This window comes from Aquila chrysaetos, chromosome 15 (assembly GCF_900496995.4).
Source record: "Aquila chrysaetos chrysaetos chromosome 15, bAquChr1.4, whole genome shotgun sequence".
Lineage (NCBI taxonomy): Eukaryota > Metazoa > Chordata > Aves > Accipitriformes > Accipitridae > Aquila > Aquila chrysaetos.
Genome location: NC_044018.1, coordinates 25,827,343 through 25,846,914, shown reverse-complemented (window position 1 = coordinate 25,846,914; position 19,572 = coordinate 25,827,343). Strand labels below are relative to the sequence as shown.

Genomic DNA, 19,572 nt, shown 5'->3' with positions numbered 1-19,572 from the left:
GCGAGCGCCCTTTGTATGCAAGCCAGGAACCGGTTGCCTTGACAGTCAGTGAAAGTCAGATCAAAAGGCTGTTTGAAAACCCGGGCTTTTAGAAGCAAAGATGGGAAACAACATCTTTCTTTTCTAGCTCTGGAGTTGGGAGATAGAGGAAACAATAGCTATTGTATAGACAGAGAGTTATTTGAATTCTCCCTGCTACCGCTATACACCTGATCAAACAGGCGGTGGTTGAAAGGCTGAGGTACCATCAGGCTTCCTGCCTGATATGAGCATGATAAAAATTGTTGCAGCTGAAACATCTAAGAGCACAACGCTTAGAACAAACCAGATCCCAGGGAGGAAAAGTGAGGCAACACAAAAAGAGTCATAAGTTGGGACCCTGTCATTCTGGCCTGCGCAGGCTTCAGAGGAAAACCAAGGGGAGGAGGGAAAATGGCTTTTCTCCAAATATACCTTGGATAGGCTGTGCACAAGCACTAAAAAAGACATACTTCCAACACCACCTTTTCTTTAATACAGTCTTATCCCACTACACTAGTACATCAAGCCCTTGTACTCCCCTCCTGTTAAAAAGCCCCTCTCAGTCCAGGATTCTACTCTTCTACCTGCTACCTGGGATCCCTAACATACCCCAGCCTTCCTCCCTTGCTTCAGCAGCTGAGGTGTCTTAGCTCACCTCTCTCCACTTCACCCTTCTTTTTCCCACATTAGTACATGTTTCCTACTTTTTCTGCCTCATACCTTCTCCTGCAGCCAGACTCAGGGTGCAGCCGCAGTGTCGATGGCCACCGTAGGGTGGAGAACAGGGGTCCATCAACTGTTGGCCTGCATGCAGGGGCACACCAAGCAACTTGACACAGCACTTGCCACCAAAGTGTATGCTAAACCCTAGGAACCAACCTTGGAGATATTAAAAACCCGACTGGACAGGGTCCTGGGAAACCTGCTGTAGGTGACCCTGCTAGGTGACCCTGGGCTTGGACTGGACAATCTCCTGAGGTCCCTTCCCACCTCAACCTTTCTGTGAGTATAAGCACTGAGCTCCATGATGGGAGAGGCAAGTGGAGGGAAATGAAACCAACAACTGCCCTGTTCAGAGTCGTGAAGGTGGAGTTTGAACCGCATCACCGAGTGCCAGGCCTTTCCTTTAACCACTGGAGCACATTCGCTGTCTAAACAAAGTCTCTGTGCAAACCTTGGTATATTTTCCCTCTGAGAAAGGGCAGACAGGAGAAAATATTACCTTCCCTGAGACACTTGGCCAAGGACAGCCCCCAGCGACCTAGGCTGCTGGGCAGCAGGAGAGAGGTGCAGGGGGACTGCTGGCTGGGGCATGAGAAATCATGTGAACTGATGGAGGGATGGGAAACGGCAAGGACATGCATGGGGACAGGTGAAAAGCTGAAAGCAAAATTCCAGTTCAGCCAGCACGTACAATCCTGACAGCTCTGGACAACAAAATGTAAGGCAATACTGCATCTCTGGGGCAGCACGGGAAAGCCATGCTACTGTCTGCATTCATTAGGAAAATTAACTCTTAAACATTCCTGCTATGAAAAATATATCCATTGTAAAGTGCAAAGGAACAATTTATTTTGGTGAAAGAGCTGGCAATTCTATTTAAGGGGCGGTATATTCATATCCCCATTATAATCTGCTCTAGGTAAAATAGATAAAATTACTGCATTTTCACTAGGAATGTTGTCAAGACAACTTTTAGTGCAGCTATTTTGAGAAATTTGTAATACCATGCAATTTAAAGAGACATGATTTCATATACTTCTACATCGTATCCACTTCCTCAAGTCCTTTAGCCAGTCACAGAGCAGTTTCAATGTCGACAGCAATTCTGATTCTGTGTTAGCAGCAATGTGAAGTGCAATGTGTGATCCCCACTAGTTCCTGTCACCCCTGGGGAGGGCTATGCTCTGCTTTTGCAGTTCTCGGGGGCTGATGGAGATCCACGGCACGGCCAGCATCCATTGGGCTGAGCTGGGGCACCGCAGGGCATTCAGCAGGTCGGCTTTGCAAAGTCAGCCTTACAGGGCCTGCCCACCAGTTTATGTTGTTCTTTTGCTTCTGGTTTTCTTTTGATTTTTAAATCACTATGTTGGAGAGAGCGTTTGAACACTTGAAAATTGTTCTTCAACTGGAGCCAAAAAAGAACAGCCGTACACTGCAGAAACAGTGAGGGGATATGTTTATCCTGGTGGCCTGGGGACTCTGAAAGGGCTTTGAATGACATAAGGAGTTTTGAATATACCTAATGGGAATTGTATAGGATCAGCATGTGTCAGATATTAAATCATTGCAAGTAAATAAGGATGGATTAGACACGACTTTTTATGAATGCATACTAATAAACTGCTGTTTGGAAGCCTTACCCTATTTGCAGTCACGCTGCTAGCAGCATTACCAGCCCTGCGAGCTCAGTCATCAGGAAGGTGACTGAAATAACTGACAGCCTGGCTCAGATATTCATTGTTATTAGGTCTGGTCCTTTAATTTTGCTCTCACATTTTCTTTTGCACAGTCTGGCAATTAAGCCACCATCCTGCTGACCCAAGTACAAGCCAGGGAATAAACTAAGGCAATGTAAGGTGCTGTGCTGTATTACTGCCTCACACTAGGGACTGGACTGAGAGTGCTGTTTTCACAAATAGAAATCATCTCCCTAATCCCGGTACTTCTCTGTCTTTAACAAATTACATCAGCAGATTCTCTGAACAAAAGGACAGATGTTCATTGTGTGTCATAGCCCAGAGACAGATAACATGGGAAAAAGAAGAGCTCTCCCTCATTGGCCACGGGGGAAAAAGGCAATATGAATGCAGGTTGTGTAACATGAGCTTCCCCAGACATCTGTAGCCTCTAATTCACTTCTAGTACCTAATGTGGGACTGTGGCTAGTGGAGGAATGCATTACTCTTCCGTGAGGAAGCTGGGAAGTCGTGCAGGTGACCTGACCCTTTATTTGCTCGGCTCTGGAAAGCTCAAGTGAGTCTACAGTGTGCCGAGCCTGCACGTCACAGTCATGCCAGCAGGTCTCCTGCTGCTCCTGGGTCTAGCAAATCTTGGCAGAGTTTTCCCTTTGCAACACAGAAGCATTTAGCTTAAGGATTATCGTAAGCTTTCTCTTCCTCATTTTGCCATTTTGTACTATCTAAGTCCTGATCTCTTCCAAATTGGATTATCCTCTTATTCTTGCCGGTGCCCCTGAAATCAATGAAGTCAATGTAGTGTAAGTGATGGTAAGACTGTACTAGAGAAGATTAAAGAAATGCAATGGGTTTTCCATGCAAATATAACAAACCAGTCCAAGTAACAGTATGTAAGCCAGGATGCAAAAAGCACAAGGCAAAAACAGATGGGGAAAAGAGTACCCAAAGTGAAGAGAGGTAAAAGACAGAGGGAAGGGGCAAGATAAAGTAACAGAAGTAGCAAGGATACAAGAAAACAACACACAAAGAAATACACAGTGTGCCTGGCTAAGAGACCAGTGATCTAGAAACCACAACGAAGGGAACAAAAAGAGGGAAGACAGCATGAAGTGAGGGGGATAGAAACCTTTAGGACAACTGAACAATAGAGAAACAAAGTTGAAAGCTGAGAGTGTGGGAGGCTTTTCCATAAAAAAAACAAGTACAGAAAAATGTAATGAAATCGTGTGCTGAATTCATCCTGTTAGGCTCATTTTCTCAGCAGCAGTGATTACTGCAGCAACCAGCGCTGGAGGAGCTCTCAAGGTCATCTCATCTGACTGCCTGCAGAGCAGAGAGCTTCTCAGAGCCAATAGTGTCTTTCATTTGCTTCGCCCGGCTTTTAGTAATGACTAAATATAAACCGAGCTGTTGGCAATATAAGCTATGTTCTCAGTGAGCAGTAAAAGCCTGTGTTAGATCCTGAAGATAAGGGGTACAGTGTGGAGGTGAGGGAGGTTGTAGGTTGCAGTAAGTGTATTAGCGAGGACAGAAGTTACAATGATTGCCTGTTTCTAGAGAGGCGATTCCAGTTTGTTGGTCCTTCCACAGTTCACTTGAGAAGACAGGCCCCAAGGTGCTCTACAAATAAACCCGGCTCTGGCATAGCACCCAGTCCTCTAATGCAAGACTAGAGAAATTCCTCCAGTTTCTGCTTTTCGATTTTCTTTGACCGTGGGCTGCACAGACTGAAATATGCACAGCTGCATATGGTATGTTGCTGAATACACACCAGGATGCCTCGGACATTCTGGCTCCACTGCAGGTATTTCATTATATCAGTTTGAGAAACACTATTATAATGTAATATAATACAGCCTCGCTCTCATCATGCATCACTCCGTGTGGAAAGTTAAACAACAGAAATGCTAGGAGATCATTAACACCACAGAGCAAGTGATCTTGCTTGAGAGGAGAAATAAAACTTCTAACAGTCCAGTGACTCAAAGGTTTAATGCAAGTTTGTTGAAAAGTGGATAGGAGCGATTTACCCTGAACCCAATGGGAATGATGTGCCACAGCTGAACACAGTGCAGAGTCTGTGGCCCCAGCCGGCTCACCGTGCTGAGCTTTCAGCTTGGGTGACGGTGGTAAGGTTTGGGGTTTTTTCTTGGTCATCCTGTAAGTGCACCACTGACTGCCCTGAAATGCATTTTAGAAGTTTCCAAAGTAAGGTAGAAATAGATGTAACCGTGGTTTAGATTTTTCCTGCTAAAAGTAGGCACATAATTGCACTTTCTGGGCTTCCTGTTTGCTTGGGCAATAGAAATTTCTGGATCAGAGCATGGCATTTAGCCACGTACTTCACTAGATGCAGTACATCAAACATTGCCTAACAAGACCGATCTTTTGTATGGGAACCTTGCTAAATATAACTCAGCTTCTGTCATTCTCCACAGTATGACACGATTAGCTCCATATCAGCTGGTTATCAAGCCAATAAAGAGGCAGAGAAGGCAGACCCTACGAGAGGGCAGATGTCTCCCCAGGCCCATCCCCAAAAGGGGGGACATGTGAGGATGTCAAGACAGAGAAGCCAAACGACTCACACTTTGCTTAGGTGCGGTACTTTGGTGGCTCAGCTATCGTTTTTAACAGCCCCCAGGAGGGTGATATCCCCACGTCAGCCCCTGCGCCCCAGGCCGGGAACTGAGGAGGGCAGGAGGTGACCCCTCTGCTCAGGGGTGGCTGCGCTGCCTACAGCCCGTTCCCCTGGGCTGCAGGCACTGAGATATCTCCTGTGCTCCAGCAGAAGCGGGGGGACTGGGGCCAGCTAGCTCATCATAGGCAACCGCCAGCATGGACGTCGGTGCCTGAGCTGCTCAGGCTGTGCTCTCCTGATAGCCAGCAGACATATAGTCAATATAATGAATCAGGCTAGGCTCCGCTTCATCTCGTCCTAGAATCGATGTCTAAAATTGTTCGGATGAAGGAAACACTGGCCATGCATTTACCTCCCAAGTGACAGTATAGAGACGTAAAAGGGTCTGGGCTCCTCTGTCTCCTATGAGGGAGTCCAGCTCAGCTGTAGCTGTGTACATTGTGGACATCTCAAGCTATCTGAGAGGAGTGTGCTGCCAAATGCTTTGTCTGCTCAGCTATAGCTCACAGGCCTGCCGATCACCACCCACAAATTTAAATCAGACACCCTCTTTCTAGCCAGAACAGCCAAGAAGTGAGTGAAGGAATGCAGGGAGCTTGGCACGGGATCCACAGGCAAAGTGGTCCACACTGGGGATCCCTCAAAAATGGGAGCAGAAAGTCTTTGGTTTTTTCCGGAGGAGGTGAAAGTCAGAGAACAGGGATCTCTCCTCCTCTCCCTGGTTTTTCTGCAAAGTAGGAGATGGAAGGGGGAAAAAAAAAAAGTAGTTTATTCCTGTAGGCCAGCCACAGGTTAGTCAATACACTGAACCTGATGTCCAGCTGACTAGGCTCTGTGTGGGTAAACCAGGTGTAAAACACTCAGCTCATGAAATGAGCATTTATTTAGATGCTTACTCTGTTTTCCGAGGGCACTCAGTAAGCATCACTGGGTTGGCATTGCCTTAGACCTCAGCCCCCTTCTATCTGGTTCAGATTGCAGCTCACTAACCCCCACACCACACACCCCTGAGACCTTTTCTGATTTATTATCAGGCTGGGGAGAATCTCAAATGTAGAAATTAGTCCATGGTGCATTAAGCGAGTTTCCTACATAAAGCATGATGCATTAAGGCTTGTTCCTGTGTCAGTAGTTTCTGAAAGCAGCTAAAACGAAGCTCAAAACTGCCTCACATATTTTCAGTAGGAAATCATAAATTTTCCCTGTCACTTTGGCAGCCCTCTTCCTCCTCTGCCCTCCCATGAAATTCTGTTTTCTAAACTGATTTCCATAATTTCTTTCACTGTGAACATGACTTTCTACTGTTACTGGTTTCATGTATTTTACCATCCCACAGGAAAAGGCGCAGGGAGGTGGTTTTTTTTTTTTTCCTCCCTCCAAACAGAGAGCATTTATGCCACTGTTGGAGGAGAAGCATCATGTCCTCTTGCACCACCCCTCAGGACGGAGGGCTCCTTGGAAGGCAGGTCTCTTTTACTAAAGTTTTGGGAGCCTGGTGACTGTAGGCGAGCTCAGGTCTGTCGGATAGACTTTCTCGGGCCCGTCCTGGGCTGGGCACGTATTGCGCGTTGCCTGTGCTCTCCAGGGCACGAACCCGGCGATGCTTTCCCTCGCCCGTGGGCGATCCCCTTCAGTGAGCTCCGGGCATCTCCTCTGTGCCGGGGGGGGGGACACCAGGGACAGCACTGGCTCTAAAACGTGAGGATCAACTCCCTGCCCCTTCCCCTTGCTGTTAATGCAGAAGTGGAAACGCACAGAGCTGGTATCTTCTGGTTTACCACGAGATGGTGGTAAATGCTAGCGCTGGGCCGGTGCTCCGGCTCCCCTTCCCTTCCCTCAGGAAAACCACACCGGAGTGACAGATTTAGGCTGGGCACCCGCAAATGCTGGCTGGCAGCGCGCTCTATTTTCATTGTAGCCTAATTTTCTCTCCTTCCGACTCCTTTACCTTTTTCTGTTACCGTCCCTACCCCGGGTGTTCAGACTTAGGCTCCCCATTCCCCCCGGCCTGCCGTTCTCCCTGCTACTAGAGCCAGGGCTCCGCTGCAGAGGCCCCTGCCAGCCTCGTTTCGCGCTCTCGCTGCCTCGCACCGCGCAGGGAAGAAAAGATGCCAGCTCTCACCAGGGGCCACACCTGGGGTTTGCTGGGGGCAAAGCAGGATTATCTGCAAAGGGCAGGCAGCGGGTCCATCTCACAGCCCGGACTCCCCAGCGCTCTGGCACAGGACTCCGGAGGGAATATCCGTCTTACGGTAAGTAAGTGCCTTCTTAATATGCATTGACTACCTTAGAGCAGCCACTGCATTACAAAAGCTGTGCCAGCAAGACAACTCGGGTTTGAAGCTTCATTATAAACTGCACAAAAGAGCCGGGGCTGACTTTTTCACTGCAATGAAAACCAGTACGCCCCTTCTGCATTTGCAGTTTAATGTGGAAAAACATGGAAGAACGGAAAGAAAAGACCACCGATCCCTGCGCCCGAACACACGTGCAGTCCCCCATGCGTCAGCGTGCCCTGCCCAGAGTCCCACGGGCAGACGCCACGGCCGCAGCCCTGGAGCGTGCTCAGCATTGGCACGTGCTTGCTGCCGAAGAATAAAGACCCCCCTTACAACTCTAACCCCTTAGCTTATAAGCTGTAATATCTCTTCCAGTCCTTCTGCGTAGCCGAGCGTAGGAGCTTCACCCATGTAAGAATTCGGTGCGAAACGTTACAAAACCCCCAGGTAGCCCAGATCCCTGCAGGGGCCCAGGGGACGGAGAGTCGGATCAGGCGGGGCGTCCAGCCCCAGGCTCCTGCCTCCAGAGGAGACTGAGCTTGCAGGGACAGGGTGTCACCCACCGGTGACTGGGGGTGGCTTGCTGAGAGGCAGACGGGTTGGAGTTCCTTTGCACAGGGAAAAGGAGCCGGTACCCCCGTGCTCATCGCTGCAGCCTGGTCGGTGATGGCTTCAGAGGTGACACAAAGGCAAGTTCCCCACGGCAGAGGAAAGGAGGGGGGGGGCCCACAGGCCCTTGCTAGCCGAGCGCCTCAGGAGTGGGTATGAGCAAGGGGAGGCTCGTGTCAGGCAACCCGTAAGACAGCATCCGCACCGCAGGTGTCAGCTGGGCCAAAATTCTGGGGTCTAATCCAAGACGCTGGCTGAGCTGCTGCTGTTGCGAACAAATTAGGTACTAACAAGCACCAGACGAGCCTCTCGACTCATGTGTCTTGCCTCCTGACCGAGGCCTCTGCTGTTTGCGTGAAGCTGCTCCTTGGCCGTGCTCCTGTCCAAACCCAACAGAGTCACTTAGATGGCGGGTGGTGTAAGAGGCCCTCTTTGATCTGGAAAAGAGAAGGACATGAGGCTTGGCAGAACGCTGGGGTCTTACAGCCCTGCCTTTCACAGCTGACTCGCACAGCGTAAAGATGCAAACTCCAGCTGCCTTGGCAGGCCAGCCGCTTCTCTTAGGGGCTATGGAGGATGCTGAAACCCCAAAAAGAAGACCCGTGAGCCTGAACATACGAGCTATGTGGCTGTTGCTGAGCACGTAGTACTGGCATACTGTATAACCGAGGAACTGTGTGCTGCAGGGTCCGCTTAATGACAGAAATCTTTTTTCTTTTTAATTAAGGGCTGCATTCTTCCCCCAGCCTTAAGTCTCGTGTTTCTAATGCATTTTATAATCAAACTATCAAACTTGTTCCAGGCAGAAGTTAGTGGTATCAGCCAGTGTGGTTATAGCAACACTGACCTTACCTGGGTGGCAGGACTGATTCTGAGCACTTTAGAGACACATCGGTGCTGGACGATGAAGGTATACTCAGGGACAGCTGTTAGAAATTAATACTCAGTGAACAAAGTACAGTATTTACTTACGTGAGGAAGCAAAATGCTTAGATATTCTGTACATGACAGCTACTTTCTGCTTCAGCCTGTTGGTTTAGTTAAACCTTTATAACCTCATTTGTATAGCCAAGCTGTCTTAGCACATTATTGGGTTTGGCTCAAGTAGCCAAACTTCATTACACAGAAAGCAGAATCTGAGATACGTGCAGTCATTAAATGGATTCACTGAAGACACCCAGTTAAAAACAAAGGCTGAGCCAAAGCTGGTCCAAACCACAAACAGTCCCACATCGATCCTTGAGTCCAAATTTTCTCAGAGTTCAAGGTTGAGGGAGGGAAAGATACAAGTTACATACATGGCTGGTAGTGCAACCTATGGTTAGGACTGCCCAATGCATCTTGCTGTCTTGATGCTGGGTTATTTGTGTAATTTTTTGCCCAATCAGCAAATATTTACACCAAAGCTTTCCTTGCCAGGTGTGTGTTGAAGGTTTTCTTCAAAGTTTTCAGCCAAAACAGTTCCACATTTCTGAGAGCATCCTTTTTCCTTAACCTAATCATAGCCAGGTTTAAGGCAAACAAAAGCCCACATCCTCCTCCCAACACTCTGGCAGTCTTCTTCAAAAAGCTGTGGAGCTTTTTTTAGTGAAAAAGGGACTTGGAACTGGACAAAAAAGTAACCTTACTGTTGAGATGGACTTTTTCTAATCTTAGTGAAAAGTCTGTCTCAAGTTGGTTAATTCATAAGGCTTTGGAAAAAAACCAAGCCATCTGTAGTTCACATGTGCTCGCCAGAGGCCAGCTAGAGCTTGCAGGCTTCATTCTCTGGTGAGTTCATGAGCATGGGACATGCTCCAGGGCTCGGAGCAGGACTTCCCTAGCAATTGCAATTCCTAACTGCTTCAGGCCAGAGCAGCTCTAAATCCAGATACTCAGAGTCAAAAGCATGGATTTTTAAATTATTTTTTTTTACCTGTTTGTTTCTAGGCTACCTGAAGGACGTCAGCTGAACTGCATTCAGAGGAGATGGAACATGCAACATGAGGAGATAGTTTGGAAAAGCAGACTTGGAGCAGACAAAATGAACCCTAGCAGAGAGCTGGGGGGTCCCAAAGTGTGTGGAGACTTGGGGGGAAATCAGAGGACGGAGAGGAGACTGAGGCACGGCAAAGCACGGAGTCTGGCAAGGCAACCGGGAAACGGCACGCAGGGAAAGGATGTGCGGGACCTTATTGCAGCCTCTTTGCACATTATTCTGAGTTCACTTAGGAACACTTGAGCTCACCCAGAAGGCCTTCCAACACCTTACTGACTGTACGTTAAAAAACCCTGGTTACGAAGACAGAATCATACATTTCCTCCTGATCCCGTTATGGTGAATGTTATAAAAAAATATCCAAAACTTCACAAAACAAAGTGCTCGTTGAACATCCCCAAAATGCAAGGAAGGGCATTACCATCGTATTACAAACACAAAACCAGAGTCTGGAAGTATTTCCTGATTATTTGATCCAAGAAGTACATTTGGTCTACCAGGAGACTGCTGTATAGTTGTGTGTGGAAGTACTTTATATGTTCCTGTTGCCTTCTACAGCAGATGCAAGCCCTAAATTCTTCTGCAAACTAGCCTTAATTTAAGTCAGGCATCTAATGAGTAAGGGATGCAAAACTGATAACTGCATGTGGAAGAATTTGGCCTGAGCTGAGGAAGAAGGGAGAGGTGAGAACCTGCAGCCTGGCAGATCCTTATCCAATTATTCTACGGTATCATTTGATATCAAAGTTACTCCAAACTTTGAGGGTTTGGGAGCACTCCTTCCTTTCCAGGATCTCATACGATTTGGAGAGGGTTTTTCTTCTAAAGCTTCAAATTTGTCCTACTGAAAAAAAAAGAAAGAAATGCGAAGTCTCTATTTACTTCAGCTGAGCCTGGTCTGGCACCTGGAGACGCTGCCTCTGCCAGCAGTGCTGCCAGTGCCCACCGCTTGCTCTGAGATTCCCTGTTCAAACAGGCACTTTGTCATCTCACCGTGACCGCCGCTCCACCATTTGGTTGAGTTCCCATTCCCAGCTTCTGCAGGGCTTGTTGATGGGTAACCTAAGTTTTATCACTATGACCAGCATTCTTAGTGATGGTACGTGTCCCTGCTCACACCTTTGCTTTTATACATGTTGCGCGGCCAAGAATAATTGTTAGTTTTAAACGGGCTCCGAAAGCAGCAGCTGGCTTTCCAAAAGGACGCAGAGGACGAGCTAGCGACAGCAGCCGCTTGGCATTTCCAACCCTGTGGTGCAAAAGGCGATGTGTTTTAAACATTGTGACTTCTTGAATCTCTTGTTATCTTGTCACAGAACGGGAATACAATTGACAGTATCAGGATATGTACACACAATCTCTTATTACTGTTTAAACATATAAAACAATAACATATCCTGTGCTGGCAGGAGTACTATTAGCTATGCAAAATTATTTGTCAGCTCTTTGGAATACCTTTCCTTTTCTGGACAATAAAAACACCATTTCTTCAGCAATTTCTACTTTTCTATCTTTAAACAGCAGCGTGGATTCTGTTACTCACCTATATTTGCTACTCTCTTGTTAGAAAAGCAGGTGGGCCTATGATTGCAATCAAGTCCTATCTACAAGTGTGTGGTTCCAGAAAGAAGTAATTCTGCATTTTAATTTGTCCTCCCTAGCTATTAAAAAAACTGTGTGTGTTTTTTAAAAATCTTTTCAACATTTGTCAATATGTGACCATACTAATGCAATCCTTTGTGGTCAACAGGAATTTATTAGAGCACCTTGATGTCAAACCAACTTTTTTTATACCTCATGCGACAAGAAGTGAAGACTTCTTAGTTTATAGAAGCCAAAAAATGCTCATAGATTATACAGATTAGAGGCAAATTTTTATAGTCTCTTTATCACACAAGTCTTTTAAAGACTTGGGTGCAAACTAACATAAAGGCAATGCCATTTTCTGGACCTATAATGTTTCTGCTCAAAGTGCAACGTTAGATTATAGGAGATGCAAATGCCTGCTAAAACATCAGTGAAAACCTTAACCAGGGACTGTTATGCATACAGCTTGAAAAGCAGTTTAACTTAATACCTCCAGTTCAGGTTTCAGCCTTGAGAACTCTGCGTGTTCTTTTATTTTTGCCTAACAATGTTGTACAGCATTTGATACTTTTTGGGATCATTATAGTGTTAACTCTCCCATCTTGGCCAACTGCAAATTAAATTCTCTCCAGCTCAGTTTCCCCTGTGGTCCCAACTGGATGAAATAGTTGCACAGCTGAGTAAGGCCAGGGGCTGCCTGCGTCCAGGAATTCAAAACTGCTTTGGCAATTTCAGCCTTCGTGGGTGTCTCTGAAGAGGACAGGAATGCAGGGTATTGGAGTGGAGAGTGTGGGACCGCAACAGGCATAGTGGCGACAAGGTCTGCTAGAGCCCATGAGGTGCCAGGCTCACTCCTAACATGGAAAGGCACTTCAAAATGATGGCACTTTAGAGCAGAACCCTTCCTCATTTACTCATTTTGTAACAACAACCCGGAGGCTACAGCTGCCTGCACACTGGTGTGAGCTCCCGGGGCCATCTCTGGTTCCACCTGTCCCTAGGGCAGTTGTTGTGGTTTAACTCCAGCCGGTAACAAAGCACCACGAAGCCGCTCGCGCACTCCTCCCCCTGGCCCCGGTGGGATGAGGAGGAGAAAATATTATAAAGAAAGGCTCGTGGGTCAAGACAAGGACAGGGAGGGATCACTCACCACTTATGGTCATGGGCAAAAGACAGGCTCAACTTGGGGAAGAAACAAAATCAATTTAATTTACTACCAATTAAATCAGAGAATTTACCAATTAAATACCAATTACTACCAATTGTTAATACCAATTTACTACCAATTAAATACTAAGAAGTAAACCCAAATCTTAAAACCCCTTCCCCCCACCCCTCCCTCCTTCCCAGTTCAACCCCACTCCCTGTTCTCTCTCCCTCCTCCCCCCGGCGGCGCAGGGGGACGGGGAATGGGGGTTGGGGTCAGTTCCTCACACCTTGTCTCTGCCGCTCCTTCCTCCTCAGGGGAGGACTCCTCACTCGTCCCCTGCTCCACCGCGGGGTCCCTCCCACAGCAGACAGTCCTTCACAAACTTCTCTAACATGAGTCCTTCCCACGGGCTGCAGTCCTCCAGGCACAGCCTGCTCCAGCGCGGGCTTTCCCCTGGAGTCCTGGCCATCTTGGGGGGCCTCCGCTCCCCCGCTCCCCTCCGTGGGCTGGGGGGGGACAGCCTGCCGTCTGGTCTCCCCACGGGCTGCGGGGGCATCCCCTCCTCCCCCGCTCCTCCTCCCCTCCTTCCTCACTCCCCTCGTATCTGCACAGGGGTTCCTCTCACATTCTGATCTCCTCACTCACTGCAGGTTCCCCTTCTTAAATCTGTTCTCCCAGAGGCGCTACCGCCGTCGCTGACGGGCTCGGCCTGGGCCAGCGGCGGGTCCGACTCGGAGCCGGGGAAGCTTCTGGCAGCTTCTCACAGGAGCCGGCCCTGCGGCCCCTCCCCGCTACCAAAACCCTGCCACACAAACCCAAGACAGCAGTTAAATTTTGGGTGCCGAAATGCCCCAGGGCTGAAGCTGAATGCAGACATCCACGTACCCAGCCTTCGGCACCAGTTACAGTCACGCTGGCCCTACGAATCTTGAAATCTTTTCTGACCTTTGCCAGAGCATCCGAATGAGTGAAAAGAGCACTGGCACACCTCCCTGAGGACATGGGGTGGTGGGGAAAATACTGTAGCTCTGGTCTTCCTCAGGCCAAGAGATGTTGAGACCGTATCTCCTACTTCCCGTTCCGGTGACTGAGCTTTGCTGCCCTGAAGTAGGGCATCACCCTCCAACTCGTTGTCCGTCCGTGCTTCAAAGCACCAATGAGCCCCAGCCCGCCTTTCGGAGGGACTCTCTGGAGGGTCCAGGATGTATCTACCAGCTCCTGGATACTTTACAAACAACCCAAGCTGGTTTTAGGACCAACCTTTCTCTGAAACCCTTCGTACTACGGTGATGCCTGTCTCAGTCCATGGTGGTGGGACTGGGATTTGAGGGGTCGTTTACTGCAGAGGCTTTGTGGGGAGCCTGGCAGCTCCGACCAGCGGCTCCGTCTGGCACTGCACAGCCAGAGGACTGACAGCAACTTCTGCCCTTAAACGTCTGCATCCTCTGGAGTATCTCTGGGCCAAGCCGGCAAACAGGTTGAAATGGTTCTGGTTTGAATTAGTCACGCAGGGAACACAAACAGAGGCATCAAAACGTCCTTCGAAAACTGAGTTCCCACACAAGATGAAAGGGAGCCGGAATGGCTGCGAAATAGTTTGTACAAGCAAAACTAATGAAGTTTTCACATTACAAATAAGACCCAGGAACAAGTCATTGTTTTTCAGGGTAGCGCCTAGTCTTCATGTTTACTTATGGCCATGCAAACTGTCCCTCAGTGGAAGAGCACGCTCCGGCAGAGGTGGGAGGGAGATCCGTCTCGGATGTCCAATACAGAATTACCAAGAACCTCTCTCTCAACAGCAACATCTCCTTCCAGCCCACCAGTAACAGACCCCAGCCTCTCCACCGGCATTTGCCCACCAAATGCCAGCCCTCAAGAGGAGAACGTAGCTTGAAGGAGGTGGGCGTCAGTGGTCCGTCAGCAGTTTATCAGGCTGAATACAAATAGGGAAATTCTTTGGGTCCAGGAGGAGAATGGAGGAAACCCGAGATTCACATCAGTCTGAAAAGTGATGAGGGACTCCTTGTTAGGAAAATAACAGACCAGTCAGTCCAGGGTAGGGCTGCAGATCTGGGACTGAAAGAGGAGAAGTAGGAGAAATACTCACCATGACGACAGGGAAATTGGTCCCCGCACGGAAATCAAATCTTCCCTGGAATCTATCAGATGTGGCCGTGCCTGACTGGAGGTGATGTTTCTAATTTTTTTTTTTTATTGGATTATCGCTGCTTTTCCTTCTCTGGACTTGCTCTGTGTTTTGTTTCACTTGTGCGACTTTTGCCATTATGCAAACTTCTTTTTTTTTTTTGTCTTGTGCTTAGCAAATTGTGCAACACGCTTCATTGGGACCAGAGAGCTCCAAACTGATGAGACAGGCTAGAACATGAAAATGAGGACAAGAGAAGGCCCACCGTGTTCACTTCGAGTGCTGTCATCAGAGCCACTCTGCTAAAAAGTTTCCTAGAACTGCAGGTTAGCACCAGACTGGTTTCCATATTTATAAAGGAAAAGCCTTTATAGAGCAGGTGCCAAGATCTTGACCCTATTAACTGGTTTTCTATTGCCTTTCTGGGTGTGGTTGAAATGTCTGCCATTAAAAGTGCTTTTTATTTGGAGCTGGTGGGGGGAGAAGTCTCTTTTTTCATTTTTAACGCTAAGCCAAAAATCCCTAACCTGCTCCTCGTCCCCTGCAGTATCCAAACCTGAAATAGTTACCGCTCTCTCCCCCAAAGTGAGTATATATATTCTATGCATGCTAAAATGCCAAAATAATCAGGGCAAAATTTTTAAGTACTAAAAAAAGTTTTACAGGTATGCTATGTTCTACTGAAAGGAGAAAAAACGAGTATTACGCCAAGAAAATGCTTCAGAGGAGTTCGCAAAAGACTGCAGCAGGCTGGAGCCCCTCACATGTCCTGCTCAGTCATTTCTTCACTGTAGCATCACTCAGTGCTTTAGTTTTCTGTCCCACTTCACTTTTTGTGTTCTCCATTATTTAAGTTAATGCTTCCTTACTAGCCCAATTCCTTCTACAAAAGTAAACACAAGAAGAACTTTGTGCAACTAGCACATAATACTGGTGTTGCCAACTATAAAAAGTTACATATAGTTTATGCATATGAACAGAGCACTACTTGTGTGGAGGGAGGTCGCTATGACCAGAGGCACTGATACAGCTGGAAAAATAAGTTTTTGAAGGTGCAGGTCCCTCTCAGGTTTAACACATTACTACAACTTAGGTGGCATTTGCTACCGAGATATACTTCATGTGTTTGTTTGCAATACCTCTTCCCACCCCCTGGGCCTGTCCACACTCTCTGCCAGCGTTGTCTGTGCAAGGCCTATTGCCACGGAGCCCGATTCTTGGCCAGAACTGTGGTACTGCACATTAATGAACATTATTAACACGCAACAAGTGGTGCAGGTGTTCATGGGTGAAAAGCTATTGCAATCCAACCGACCTGGCGGTGTGTTGTGTTGGAACAAGCACAAATCGATTCTAACACATTTTTTAGCTGCACGGAAAAAACCCACAAAGTTGTTTTCTTTTCACTGACTGCTTCTCACAGAAATCCTTCCATCAAGGACTTAAAACGACATGTGTAGCCTTTTTGTAAGCAGTTCCTGTTAACCAAGTTACAAACATAAAAGTGCAGAAAAAATTGAACAAGTGGACAGGACAGAAAAGTTGAATGAGCATTGGCTCTTCGTATTTTAATGAGGAAATATTTCAAGTTAATATCAGTGCATATTTAGAAATAGCATGTGATACTCCCAACGCCAAATACATCAGCAAATTACAGTTTCAAAACTTTATAAATTAATGGCAAGAAAAAAATAATTAAGATTAACATAGAGAGTAAGGTTCAAAATAAACATCCTGTTTGTTTGTTGCACTGCGTCAATTATATTCCTGGCACTTAAACAGCAAGAGAGATCCAGTATTTCGTGGTAATTAAGATCTCCAAAACAGCAGTTATTTTTCTACAAATGAATTAAGCAGTTTGCATTTATTTTTGATGTATAATTAAATGTTATTCTTAGCTGTTACAAAGAAATTTAGTCATGTCAGAGTAAAATTTCATTCCATGATTGAAAAATCACACTAACATAGCAACACTGCCTTCTGGTTATACCCACTGGAAACAGTCAGCTGAGAATAGGAAGAACTACATGTGAGCACATTTGGCTGTTACATAAAATGGCTTTTTTTTTTCCTGGTTTCACAGCCTCATAACAATACTGTTTTTCAACATTGTTCCCAGTCATTGTTTTTAAAATGGTTCATCAACATATCCTGAATCAATCACCGATATAAATAACTCTGGTGACAAAATCCATTATGGAAGGACACAGAACTGCAAACTGAAAGTTATACTGAATGATTTTAAGGTGGAACTGTAATTACTCTATAAAATTCTGTAAAAAAAACACCACACAGTAAAAGCAGTATCTTTAATTAACTGACAATGGTGGAATCTGAAAAACTGACTTATAACCTTAAGAGACATTTAACTCACAATGGACTCTAATGCAAGACAAATCGTACTGAAGCTAGAGAGAGATGCACATTTAAAGCTTGCAAGTGTGATATAAAAATATTCTCCAGTTCTTTCATTTTGATACAGGGAGTCCAGTTCCCTAATGGAAGATAAAATACATCCTCTTTCCTACCCCATCGCTGTACATACAGAGTATTCCCTTGATATCAGGAAACAGCATTTCCCCAACAAAAATACCAGCCATGGGAACTGCAGACTTTGTGGTAGTAAGGGTTTGTTGATTTTGCTTTTTGAAGTATATTTTCAAGCAGGTGAAATACTGATAGGATATGCATTTCTTTCACTACTAGTCTATTGTGGAAATCGTGTACATCAACCCCGTAACTTCAATCCAACTGCAGTCTGCATTGCCTAGAATGATTTGAGAATCTAGTGTGATGTTACAGCACGGAGGTGACTGCCAGATTATGAAACATCAGGCTAGATCAGATTAGTAGGAAAAGGCACATGCTTCGGATTTAGCAGGAACATCTGAAGGTTCCTCGTTACCATACCCTTACGCTCCTGAAGTTACAGTAATTCTGTGCATTACCCAAACGACAGAGTTTGCTTCCAGAAAATCGTGAGGTAACAGGGAACTTCTACTTATGGCACGTACACATGAAAGGTCTGTGAGCTCAGCTGAAACTCTCGAGGCGCTAGGGATAACGCAGACACAAGGTAGGCTACGCTCTGGTTAGGCCAGAAACAAAAACTTAACATTTCATTATACTGCATACATTCCTTTTATGCACAAATACAGGGTGCGCAAAATAAGCTGTTTGCTCAGTAAAATTTAATGTTTTGCATATGTAAAATAATCAGCTAATACTGCAATATAATAAAAAATCATGCACTAGATAAACAGAGCTTCTTCCCCATGAACCGTAGTTCTCAGGAACTTTTTATTCTGCTTCAGGTGACATCTCATGATTTGCCAGCTTACATAGTCCCTTTTAAAGAACACAGTATTTAGCTAAAACTGAAAAGCAAAATCCAAAAATAAAAAGAAAAAAGTTTTGATTTTAGTTGCGATACAGCTGGGATAGATGCAACTGAGCTGCTGCAATGCACCAAAGAGTAACGAAAATTCAACATGAATATCAGAAGAATAAATATATACCCTAAATTAATCTCTGTAAATACATTCACAGGTCCATTTAAGACACCCTTATGCATAACTCATACTTCATTGAATCTGCAGATAGAGATGGATGTTAGTTCATGGGGAAAGCAATTTATCATATGACTCGGTTTATCTGTCATTATTCCAGCAAAAATCAGTAGTAAATTTGAAAATCTACATTTATTTTCCCCAGACCAACCACACAGAGGCTTAAGTCACAAATTCTATTATTTCCAATGTTCGATCAATAAGGCTTTATTTACACTTGTTTACTATAAAGTCAGGAAAAAGTTTGGTGCAATGTGCAAGAAAAGACCGCACATTTCACTGATTGGAGACTAACATCTGCTTATGGTTTAATGCTAACCCACAGGCAGCCAATTAAAGTCCCATATATCCATGTTTTTACATAAAGTTTCCTTCCAGATTCTGTCAGAAGCATACTAGCAGTCAGGCCACCTAAAAACAGCAAAGATGGCAAAGTTTTCTTGAGGCTTAGTTTGGAATGAACACTTTTCCCAGGGAACTTATTTCTTCTTTTAGAATCCTTCGCATCATAAAACTCTATTAGTAACCTACAAGCAGACGAAAGAAGATGGTCAGTTATACAATAGCGTAAGAAGTTTTAAGCAACTTACTTTCATCCAATAACTGCTTCTAAACACATGATTTAACAAATGGTTTCACAATATGTAGCAGCTCAACTGTAAAAAGTTTAAGCAATCACTATGCTGTAAGAATATGATGCATTCAAAGTAACGTTGCATGTCAGAGGACTCAACCTGAATCCTTGTAAGCAGATTTTCTTTGGGGACCAATTTTAACACTGAATATAAAAATTGAAAAGAATCTTTTTCATACAGCATTTAGCAGATAAGCCCAGAGTACTTGCCAATATCATACGACAAAATAGCACACAGTTAATCATTGAACACCAAAGGAGGGGGAAAAAGTATCTTCATAAAATAAACTAATAAATAACGAGGGCTCACAAGACACTAAGTATTTTGGAAGCCAAACATGCAAGTGTAAAATGCTACAACACTGGTGTAGTAGTAACTTTTTTCCTCCTATTTTTCAAAACCATTAATAAATGGATTTGAATATTCTGGGCTTTTAAGTATCTCTATTGACCTGACAGACTGCTTTAGTCTCAGGAAAGATGTTCCAGTCAACAGGAGTCTACAATGAGACATAGATATCAGGGTTCAGTTGTG

General features: G+C 45.7%; 1 protein-coding gene and 1 long non-coding RNA gene across 4 annotated transcripts in view; one reads left to right on the top strand and one right to left on the bottom strand.

Moving 5' to 3' along the window:
* Positions 1–11,440, top strand: LOC115351295. Its single transcript, XR_003926758.2, has 3 exons — positions 1–1,462; positions 6,419–7,334; positions 9,900–11,440. It is a non-coding gene; the product is annotated as an uncharacterized LOC115351295 (long non-coding RNA).
* Positions 11,441–16,372: 4,932 nt separating this feature from the next.
* Positions 16,373–19,572, bottom strand: part of AGPAT5 (1-acylglycerol-3-phosphate O-acyltransferase 5) — a 60,672-nt gene continuing 57,472 nt past the window's right edge. For all 3 annotated transcript variants that reach the window (XM_030037342.2, XM_030037343.2, XM_030037344.2), the window contains exon 8: positions 16,373–18,930. In XM_030037342.2, coding sequence (XP_029893202.1) covers positions 18,705–18,930 — 226 coding nt within the window. In that variant the 3' untranslated portion in view covers positions 16,373–18,704. The remainder of the gene's footprint in view (positions 18,931–19,572) is intronic.